Here is an 11,917-nt window from a genome sequence, read left to right as displayed (position 1 = left end):
TTTCATTCATGCTGATTAAATTCTCACTCAGACCCTGACAATGAAAAAAATGGAATTTCAACATCATAGGTGGGGGTTAAGAGGGTACAGGGATAGTTCGGTCCAAAAATAAAAAGCAATCACTTACTCTGAGTTTCAAACATGTATGATCTTTTTTTCCCCTGATTTCCAATGCGGTTTGAACCTGTGGCCTACAAAATATCTTTTACGTCCAAAGAAAAAAGTTCCAAACACATTTGGAACAACAAGTGCACTATCCCTATTTTTTGCCAATAGTTTTGACCCTAATACAGTACTGATTTCACAGAGAAAATGATTCCAAACAAATGAAGAAACAAACGAGACACCACATTAATTTATTAGGCTCATCCTTGACCATCTCAATTAATTTTTTTATTACAAAAATACTCCAGAATTTCTGAAAATCTCAGCTTTAAATAAAAAAACTTGTGATTCAATTATGCTCAAACTCGTATGTAATTTAAGGACAGCCAGATTCATTTTGGGTCAGTGTGGCATTCATTTTACAGTTGTCTCGCTTTGCAAACATTGCTAAAAATTACCCATCTCTTGAACAAAGCCTTCAAAAACCATCAGTGGTCTCATGACAAGACAATAAGGGATATATTACAAGATATATAAATGCCAATGTAGACCACACAATTTTAGTTTTAGTACCCACAAAGCATGCTTCAAATTTCTATAATGGAAAAGTTTAATAAGGCAAGATCAGGAATAGCTCCCGGTTAAAATGACAATGGTATTGAAGTAGATTCTATCCATCTATTTTAAAAAAATCTGTTCAACAAAACCTTAACTACATAACTCTGAAAAGAAGAAAAGGGGTGATGGAGACGTACATAGAAAAACGTCTTGTCTGCTGGGAGGAAGCTCCAAATAAAAAGCTGAAAAGGAGAAAAACATTCTCTGAAAACTTGCTCAGAGCATTATAAAAAGGCATGTTCCTTCACAAAGTATAATAATCCTGGACAGTGGTTGGTACAGTCAGTCAAGAACCATTCATCATAGGAATTTCAGATGTGACACTGTCCAATGGCTGCCAGTGGCAATCCATGAGTGAATCATAGAGCTCCTCACTACGCTCCATGTATTGCTTATTTAATGCATCCACATCCACCTGCAGGTTTGGATCTGAGGGAGAAGAAAGATGGTGAGTAACTCACTGGTGTTCATTCTTGCTATAATCAAAAATTTGGTCAACAACTAATCAGTGGAACTAAATATTACCTTCAGCAGGGTCCTCCTCAACATCCTCAGTGCCATCATGGGACTGCAAAAGCAAAATAGAAATGGTAAATTCTAGAACAGAAACTAAAAAAATGCTTTTCATTGATCTTGTGTTTGCAACTGCTAAGATACCTCTGTGGATCCCTGCATGTCAGTGGGGTTGGGGGGCACCCCCATAGGTGGGGGTACTCCCATCATCCCATGTGGAACTGGTGGGGGGGTAGCATACGGGTTATATCCGTAGTTGTAACCGCTGTACTGATCATAGCCCCACTGTGGATAGTAATTGTTATAGGGCTGTTGATAGTACTGCTGTTGATAGTTGCTGTTGTAGCTGTTATTCTGGTTGTGGTAACTGCTTGATTTGTTGCTGAAATGTAAAAGAGAGAATATAACAAGATTTGTCAGGTGAAAGTTCAAATATCAGGACTAAGTCTCACTGACCACACAAAACTTAATGACAATGAATATACAGTAATAAACATTTGAAGTGGATCAAAAAACTTCATCAAAGTTGTCCTAAGACAAGAACAGGTATTGTTCAAAATTCATGTAGAACTCTGATGAAAGGTTTTGATCCACTTCAAATGTTGACTACTGTACAACAAAATAAAAGAATACTACTTAACTACATATATGCAAAAATGATCCTTTTTTTTTTTAATATTTAATATTTTATTTATTTCTTAAACCCATGAGATAAACATTAATCAAAAATTGTATGAAATATACCCTTTGTTGACGGCAATGCTTATCCTGATGGATTTTCCTCCCAGGCCTGATGCGTTCTGAAACTCCTCAAGGGCTTTCTTCTGTTCATTCTCATCACTAAACTTCACAAAGCCATAACCCCTGTTTGAAAGAACTAGATCATCAGCACCCGTTCTCTCACTCTTCATGCGCCTCATCATGCAGTATATGCATATATCAATATGTATTCAGAAAGTAAAATATTTATTTGATGGTAGAACTGAAACTTCACTTTTACTTTTAACATGAAGTAGCATCACTTCAATTGTGAGTTGCTCTTGCTTACCCTATATGGGGAAAACAATAGTTTTAGCAGATTTGTAACAACGGCAAATCACATCCATGTATTGTCTGGCCCTTTTTAGGAGAGGGAGGGTAAAGAGTATCGACTGAAAATAAGCTTTTAAAAAATATAAAATAAAATGTAAAGGAGACCTCATTCTGTTGTGAAGATCAGTAGGTCGAACTGTCAGAGAAAGCCAAGTAAGGTTATGCAGTACATGTGATGGCTAAAACATTTCATACCTGGAGTTCCCATAGGGATCAGTGACAACTTTGGCTCCTTTGCATGAAGGGAATTTTTTCAGAAAAAACTGATGAAGTTGGTAGTCATCCACTTCTGATGTGAGATCTCCAACAAAGACAGAGAATTCTGGGCTGAGAAAGAAAGTAAACCATATAAAGTAAAAAAAAAAAAAAAAAAAACTCCACAATTTACATTTATTTATGTTTTGTAAAAAAAATTATATTTAACCACAAAAAAGCAACTGGGTCATTCAGTGTTAAACCAAATTTTGGAAACTTCCCCAGCTAAATTTTTTTATTAATATTTTTCTGAAGAAAGGCAAACATTAATAGTGATAATAGCCAAACTATTAAATGTCATGGATGAATATTTACTGAATAACCCACTATATTGTAAAAGGGGGGTCAAAATTAACATTTCCAACTGAAATTTGAAGCCAAAATACACGTGGGGGAGAAAATGACTTTAGTTTTCAGTTCATTCCTATGGAAGTTGAGCTTTACTCTCACGCGTGAGCGCGAAGCTCAACTTCCACAGGAATTAACTGAAAACACTTGCTCTGCGCCAGTGGACACGCACTGTTACACCGAATTTCTTGGCTGACTAATGAGTTGTTTGATGACTCCGCTGCGTATATCAGTCCTGGGGGAACACTCGTTTTACACGTATTTGGCGCTCCCTATTGTTGAGGGTGTATTATTGACATATGAAAGTCTAGACCCTGAATATAAGACGACCCAATTTGTCTTATCTTCAGAACAATACGGTATGTGAAAATGCACCATCCAAACTTAAATGGCTGTAATTCATGAAAGCCTTGGAATACAGACCTACGGATGGTCTCTTTTTAAAGAAGACACAAAGCGGATTATTGCTTAAGTGCAAGCAAAAAAACAGTAAAAAAAAAGTTACGTTTAAATTTACTCTAAAGCAAATGTACTGCACTAAACAATTTTTTTATACAAAATATTTTACTAAATAATTTGGACTGAAAATTCTATAAAATCAAAGCCATGTCTCATTTTGCTTAGGCACTATATCTGACACTATACCTATACATTTCTGTCACAATATCACTTCTATCACAAAACAGTCACCAAATATGGAATCTTGAGTTTCAGACCTTTACAACGATATGCATTTTCCCAAGATTAGAAAAAGTTGTGATTATAAAATAGTGCAGTAAATTTTGTAATATGAAACATGGCACTGCACAATAGGGGGGAGGAGCCCGCTAAAAGGAATTGTACTGTTTTCATGGTAACACAAAGTCTGATTTTAAAATAGTTTTCACAGAATACTGAGGGTGTAATAGGGCTGGGCGATATGGCTGAAAACTGTATCACGATATCAGTGTTTCATATCGGTCGATATCGATAATTATTGATTTTTTTATGACCCATTTAAAATAAGGACCAGGAGAAAAAATATAGTACATTTAAACATTTTTATTTTAAACTTAACCTTCCTCTTATTACAATCCCAAGACAGACATGTCAACACAACCATGGAAAACTTAAATAATTAAAATGTAAACATAAGTCTAAATTCACAATCAGACCTGCAAACTCCTCAGAGTAAAAAAGGTGACAGTGACGCGGCGGGACGGGGGTGAGGCCGGGGGGTTTGTAATCGTACATGCCACCTGCTTAATTTGTTTTGTGATTTTAATATGCAAATGACACATTTCTGAGCGTGACTTAACAAAAATCAGCATACTTATCAAAAATCTTTTTCTGCCAACCAGGAAGTTTGTATCTTACACATGCACTGTATCATAAGAAGTCAGGGCAGAGCACTCGGCTAACGATAAGCCTAACGTTACAGGGATATTCCACCATTTGGGGAATTAAGCTCATTTTCCACCTCCCCTCGAGTAAAACAATTGTTTGTTTACCGTTTAGGAAACCATTCAGCCGATCTCCAGGTCTGGCGGTACCACTTTTACCATAGCTTAATGTAATTCATAGTATGACGACAAAACTAGGGGTGGAACGGTACACAGAAGTCACGGTTCGGTTCAGACATCACGGTTCGGTACGATTTCGGTACAATGGAGTGAAAAGCAAAACAAATATAGAAGGCATTTTTATAAATGTCTTAAGCCTTGTATTTTTTAATTAAGTTTTATTAATAAAGGCATAGAACCAGTTTATTTATAGTGCACTGATAATAGTTTTATATAATTGGTTTATTAATTAAACTAATAAAAAGATAGATATGAGATATGTTTGGTAATTGTACCTGAATGAATTTAAAATTAATTTGCTATATTTCAGATCAATATATTTGTTTTACTTAATTTTAATTAACCCTAACTTTATTCTCATCAGAATTATAAATAATTGATTTCCGTATAAAATAATACAACCAACACATTTAATTTTCTTTTTTAATCAATGTGTTACTTAAAAATAAACAGATTAGCGCTCTGTTTTGAGGACAAGAAATTAAAACCAATGCGATATGATGAATGTCCAAAAGATGGAACACACAGACTGTTTTAAAAAGGGGTTGGATAAATATGTTTTGCTTTTAAAACGGTGTATGACAGTTGTAGGTTACAGTTTGACAAGAAATACAGTGTGACAAAAGCACAATGTTGTGTTTTATTGCGAGTATAGGCCTACACAAACACTAAACACTTTGCAGACTGAATGATGTCCTGTATTAACAGAATGACGGAATGATGTCCTGTATTAACAAAATGACGGAGTATGTTTTTATGTCTCCACTGTCTCTCTCTCTCGTGCCTCTCTCTCTCGCGCCCGTGCCTACTCTCTCTCCCGCGCGCGCGCGCGCACACACACACACACACACACACACTCCAGCATTGCAATCTTGACATCGCGCAGCCTGTTCATTATGCTGTGTTCACATCAAACGCGAATAGAGCGAATTATCCAATAATGTTTCGCAATTCTAGCCTACATGGCATGCAGATGAAGCGCACTCATTTTCTGCTTATCAATCGCCGGTTACTGAAGAGGAACCCAGCAGCACGAGACAACGATATAGAGAGCCTAAGTCCCTCCCCTTCCGGTCGACCACCATGGGACCTTATTTCGGAATTGAATTGTGCCCTGAATTACACATATGATGTTTGTCAATTTAAAAGATACATTTTAAAGTCAAGAAAGTCGCAGTTTGATGTAAAACTGTTGAGGTATAAGACTGTGAAAATACGTAATTACAAAGACTACAAACCCCAAAGGCGCACATTTTCTCTCAATGAATGAAGCTAACTTTACTGAAGATTTACTGAGACTGTTTGACCGTTATAATCGTAACGTTACGCCGTCATGCCTGAGTGTTTTGTACCAGACTGCACACATACGAGCAACGGATCTTGCTCGTTGTTTCGCTTCCCAGGAGATGTAGTTCATTGGGCGATTTCCACATAAAACTGTTACTCGTCTGTTTTATGACAAACTGCGACTTTCTTGACTTTCATAATTATCTTTTAAATTGACAAACATCATATGTGTAATTCAGGGCACAGTTCAGACGGAATAAAAAGATAAGTTGTCTCTCGCTATTGACTACCATACATATTTTTTCCGAAATAAGGTCCCATGAGCCGGAAGCGGAGGGGAGGGACTTAGGCTCTCTATGGCGCAACCAAACTGACACGTTACATGATTGCCTGTTAGCTTGTCACTCCCTACGTTGCTAGGTTACCAGAGAGCGAGTGCCTTTGTTAATGCAACCAAACTTGCTTCGCAACCTTTGGTTTCTTCCGACGAAGAAAAAAATATCGAACGTTTTATCGAACACATTTTTTATTGATATCGATCACGTGTCTATCGCGATACATATCGTTATCGTTTTATCGCTCAGCCCTAGGGTGTAAGCTTTTGATAGATACCTAATTTGATGATTAATAAAAATATGTGATGGTAAACAAAGACAATAAATAAGCACCAAGCGTCCCACTACCAGGGCACTGACAGTAAGGCCATATGGTTCAATCCCAGAGATTCAGGGATTTCAATGTGGCTCCATGAGTAAATTGTTAAATTGTACACATTTGCAGTGGTCAAAACCCAAATATGGGTCACTTTGCATAAAATGTATACTTTTTTCTTTTTAAGTGGAATGTCTGAAGAATAAATTAAGTTGAAACTACAAACGCATCTCGTTTCCTTCTATCAAAACAACTGCATAGAACAGTGGTTCCCAACCTTTTCCAACTCGCAGACCACGGAAACAAACACGCAAGTTTTTGGTTGAATTTTAACAGACCTGATTATTTGTGTCGCGTTAATGAGGACTTAGAAACGGAGATTGTTAACAGAGACTTAATGGAATAAACTGGCAATGAACAAAAATGAAGATAATGGGTTACCGAGCCCAGGCCCCATTCCAGAATGAAATCGGGTTCTCTGGCTGTAATGCACATACATCAGACTTTTGTCCTGTCCACTGCTATGGTCACTAAATCAGTTAATGAGCCTACATCAGATTCAGGGGTGTCATCACCCTGATGAAGGCTATTTTTAAACTGATTTTATTTGCCTAAACCATGACTAAATAAAGGCTTTTTATACATTTAGTTAAATTCTTGAGTGCCTTGGCTTGATACGTTTTTACAGTATTTTCTTCATTTAGCTTTATTTTTGTCTTTTTGATGTCAGGCATTGCTAAAGATTTATCCTTACTTGTAGATGAAGAAAGATCTGCATTTATCCTTTTCAGCGACCCTGTTGATAACCATTTATCCATGTTTAAATCTGTTGTAGCACACAGTTACTGTATGCAGCAAAAGTATGGTAGATAAATTGGTGGCTTATTCTTAACATAACCGAACAGCAAGCTTAAATAGTGAATACACAGTAACAGTTTAATTTTTTTTCATTATATATTGAATAATTATATTAAATTAGACTTTTACATAAATTAACAAAATTATTATTTTTAGTAAAAGTAGGCTAAATGGCATTTAGCCTATTGTTATTATTGTTATTTTCAAACTTTTCAATGTTTTCTTATTATAAAAAGAACTTAACATGTATTTGGTTCTAACAAGTAACCTTTTGCTAAGGAAACCCCAGAACTCTGAAACCGGAATGAAAAAATACAGTTTTTGCTCAATACTAACTGAAATGAAAAATAATGAATTTATAATTCCTGCACACAAGAGACTTGGTATTGTTTCCAAACAAAGGAAAACGGATATGTATATTGGTATTGGCCAAAATGAGTTGAAAAATATCAGCATATCGGATGTAGGCAAAAAAAAACAATATTGTGCATTCCTAATAACTTCATAACCCCCAACCACCAGTCTTTCTTCAGAAAAAAATATTAACAAAATTTAAATTGAGCCAGGCACTTCTAGTTGAGCTGTCACAGAATGAACCAACTGATTTCTGTTTGGTTTCTCAAAAAGAGATCAGAAACCAAAATGTTATTATGGACATTGTGTGCTTACCCAGGCTCTGGCCTTTTCCCATATGTTGCATAGTTTAGCTTGAACTTCCTGGGCTGAAAAGAAAAGAAATACAACCATTGAGCAAATGGAATGACACTTTGCCTGTAGTATGGACATAATTCGCTAACAAAGTGTCTTATTATTTGAGTAAGGAAGCTATTATTTCCACATACCTCCACCAATCAGTACTGGCTTTATCCCATTCGTCAGCTAGTTCCTAACAGAGTTTATTCACCAGCTTCAAACAAAGTCATTTTATAAACAGCCTCAACCACCTTCCTTAGGGAAGAAATTGAGCTCTGTAACTTGCCCATCACTAGTAATGTATAGAGTAATAACTGAAATGTCTCATATGAGGTGGGGGCCATGCTGGATATGCCTTCCTATAATAATCTAAATATATGAATGTATTGAATTCAAATATACATTAAATTGTATAGATGAACTATACAATTTAATGGATGCAAGTTTGGCGTCTCACCGGATTTGATCCTGGAACCAGCTTCCCATTAAGCCTCTGCACACAACGATCAACGCTGGCCTCATCTGCCATCTCCACAAAACAGTATCCAGCCGAGCCTCTGAGGAAACACAGAACAGTTATTTGAAAATTGGACAAAAGGTATATAAGACTGTGTACCCTTTGCCTTGAATGAGGAAAAGAACTACAATCCCAGGCATGGCAAAATACAAAATAATGACCGGAAATATAAAAATAGTGATATATAGATGTTTATTATATATAGACTAACAACATTTTACACTTTTTTAAACTATGTATATTCAGCTTGATAATGTAGGGAAACTGACTGTCATTTGCATTGCTTAATGATAGTGAGCAGTGCTAAAAATTGGTGTGATTTGCTTGCCATGATTCTGATTAGTGGAGATTTTTCTGCTGAATCATGGGTAATGTGATTTTTCACCAGGAAGTCTACTGTTAAACAATTATTTAAAAGAATTAATTGAAATGATGCAGGCTGCTCATAGTAGGTCTATCAGTAGGCTTGGATTTGGGTTGCCAAATGTCAGTTTCATTGGTGCCAACTAGTGATGCACCGATGTGAAAATTGTGGCCGATACCGATATTTACCTATGTCGATATCTCTGTATAGAAAACACATTTTTATGATAATCAAATAAAGAGCTATTTTCCAAAACACTTTTTTTAAAAGTCTATATCGATTAGCGTTACATTATAAACAATCAATCAAATATTGCAATCATGTTTATTGTCTTCAAAACATCTTTATCTGCATGTTACAGCGATCTCTGAAAGCTTTGTTTATGTCAGGGACTTCCTGGAATGTCACATGATTATGGCACTTCTTCATGTGTTCCATATATGGACTATACTGTTCATAGGGCGCCCTCAGGCTGCTGGTATGGATTGAAAACACAGTACATCAGAGTATCCAGCGCTCATAATGATTACATCGACGCATTTGGGTATAAATTTAGTAAATATTACTCCTGTCTATAGAAATCTGATGTAAACCTATGAGAATCTATCAATATTTCTCCAAATCTGCACATTTTTGAGCTAAAAGCCCTGAGGGACGTTGTTTTGTCAAGCGCTGTCATGACGACAGCACAGGAGTTTTTTTCTGAATGGGAGCGGCTGACGCTCATAAGTAATATTAAAGGTATCGACTAATTTTTTCATTACATAACTCCTGACACAAATTAAGACATAACTGTCACTATAAGTTTCTCAGAATACAATAGTGGTCAAATACTGAAACTTGAGTCTTATATCTTTTTAATGATGTATAGTTTGTCAAGGTAATAACATTAAATCTGATAGTAACTTTGAACTACTTCCACTACTGAAAACGGTTGGTCATCAACAGCGATCATCTTTGTTATTGCCATGGTCAATGTCTTTTGCTTCGGGTGGTCCTTGTGGAATTTCTTGGTCTTTTCCATCGCTTGTTCTATGGGGCTACCGACTGGTGCAGCTGCCGTAGCTTTCTTCCGCTGCTTGTTAGTATTAGCTAGTTTTTCAAATTCTTTGTAGGCTTCGGGATGCTTGTTTTTTAAGTGGGTGATCAAATTGGTTGTATTGAACGATTTGACACGAACTCCCCCTCGCATCACCCGGCCCTCACAATCATTGCATCCAGCATAGCGAGAGGATCCTCTTCAGACACTTTGAAGAACGACCAGACAGACGACATCGTTGCTCCCTCACCAAAGGCAAAGTTAAACTGACTTTGACTTTTTTTTGCCGCCTCCAGCACCTGCTTCAGCACATTATGTGACGTGTAATGTATGCGCTCGTGCAAAAACAAACATCCCCGCCCCCACACTCACATCTACACACACGTCAAATACACAGGAATGATTATCGGCCTGTTCACATCGGCCCTATTTTTACATCGGAACGATACCGATGTGTAAAAAATGTACCATATCAGCCGATATTATATCGGCGGCCGATATATCGTGCACCACTAGTGCAAAACTGCAAATCTTAGGCTGTGGACAATGTGAAACATATATTGTTCTCAAATGAGTCCACCTCCACAATCTTTCCCACAAGTGGAGAAGCCCCGAAGAGGCCTAACACCTGGACTGTTGCTGCCCAGAGTGAAGCACATGGTGGATCGGTGATGGTTTGGGCATCAGTATCATGGCATTCCCTACTGTGCTTGATGGGTACTGCCAAAGGACTAACCCAACCATTCTGTAGGACCATGTGCACCTAATGATTAAAAGAATTGTACCCTGGAGGGGATGTATCAGCGTAATGCACCAATTCACACAGCAAGACATGTTGTGACAGAATAGTTTGATGAATATGAAAGTGAAGTTGAACATCTCCTATGGCCAGCACTGTCACCAGATCAACAAACATTTTCCTCCACCAGCATCACATAGTGACCTGGCCAATGTTCTGGAAGAGGATTGGCTCAAAATCCCTCTGGCCACTGTGAAGGACTACACCATACTAATAAATTATTGTGGTGGTCTAAAACCAGGTGTTACAGTTTCATTGTCTAACCCGTGTAAATTGACGTAAAAAATCCCTTCGGAGAAAATGATTGGGCTTTTTTACTTCTGGAACAGACTGTTGCACTATTTAGAGAAGACATGTAATCTTACCCGGTAACTCGATGTGTAATAATTTTGACACCGTAGGCAGTCTCTCCCATTGTGCTGAAAGCTTGCTTAATGAAGTTTTCATCCATGTATGGGTCTAACTGAAAAACAAATAATAAAATGAATGGCCTAAGTTCCAGCAGATCTATGTCAGCATAGTTTACATAAAACGTTAATAATTTACAGGAGAAAACAACAAACGTCTGCGTCACGTGTCTGTTTACAGCGCAATCACCGGCGATATAAAACTTTAACGATCGTTTAGTTGGTAAGTTAACTAGAAATCATATACCGGACATGCAGTTTGTCTCAATATTTACACTAACCGTTACGACACAAAAACACTTGTACAAATATGAGGAAGTTCTCGAGAATAAACACGAGGAAACAAACTACGGATTAATTAGCACTATGTTTACATAATACGATATAATACTATGTTAATTCGATTATTTCTCTAGTGACTTGTTCTGTTTAGTATTTACTTGTTCTGGCCTGTTGGTTGTGCTTGCGTAACGTCGAGCTAAACCACATGCCGCTGGTTTCTAACCTACATACATACTCGCTGAATTATCTAAGAAAAGTAACGCAAGCAAAAACACAATACTTACATCACCCATCCATAAGCTTGTCATTCTGTTAAACATCTTGGCGGCTAAAAGTGTTGCACCTCAGAGGTTTGTGAAATTAAACGACTGTTGGCTGCCGAATTTGCCTGTTGGTTCGTGAAGCTAGCAGAACGTCGTTTACTGAAGACATACTTCCGCTTCCGGCCGCGCAGCTCGATCACTCCCAGTCCCTCCTGGAGACAAGTCTGTCTGTCTATTTGGTTCACTCATGGTTCAGCACACTGA

The 11,917-nt window shown here is 37.3% G+C and overlaps 1 protein-coding gene across 1 annotated transcript; it reads right to left on the bottom strand.

The window, feature by feature from the left end:
- Window positions 1-340: 340 nt before the first annotated feature.
- Window positions 341-11,829, bottom strand: trnau1apb (tRNA selenocysteine 1 associated protein 1b). Its single transcript, XM_056235441.1, has 9 exons — window positions 11,675-11,829; window positions 11,067-11,164; window positions 8,440-8,539; window positions 7,959-8,011; window positions 2,524-2,655; window positions 1,981-2,100; window positions 1,381-1,618; window positions 1,249-1,291; window positions 341-1,152 (listed from the first exon to the last, which is right to left on the bottom strand). The coding sequence occupies exons 1-9, from the start codon at window positions 11,708-11,710 to the stop codon at window positions 1,010-1,012; spliced, it is 963 nt and encodes a 320-aa protein (XP_056091416.1). The 5' UTR covers window positions 11,711-11,829; the 3' UTR covers window positions 341-1,009.
- Between the last annotated feature and the right edge of the window lie 88 nt (window positions 11,830-11,917).

The sequence above is a fragment of the Rhinichthys klamathensis genome, unplaced genomic scaffold (assembly GCF_029890125.1).
Source record: "Rhinichthys klamathensis goyatoka isolate OS25496 unplaced genomic scaffold, OSU_Roscu_1.1 h1tg000422l_1, whole genome shotgun sequence".
Classification (NCBI taxonomy): Eukaryota; Metazoa; Chordata; class Actinopteri; order Cypriniformes; family Leuciscidae; genus Rhinichthys; species Rhinichthys klamathensis.
Note: the sequence above shows the minus strand (reverse complement) of the source record. Positions and strands in the feature narration are given on the sequence as shown.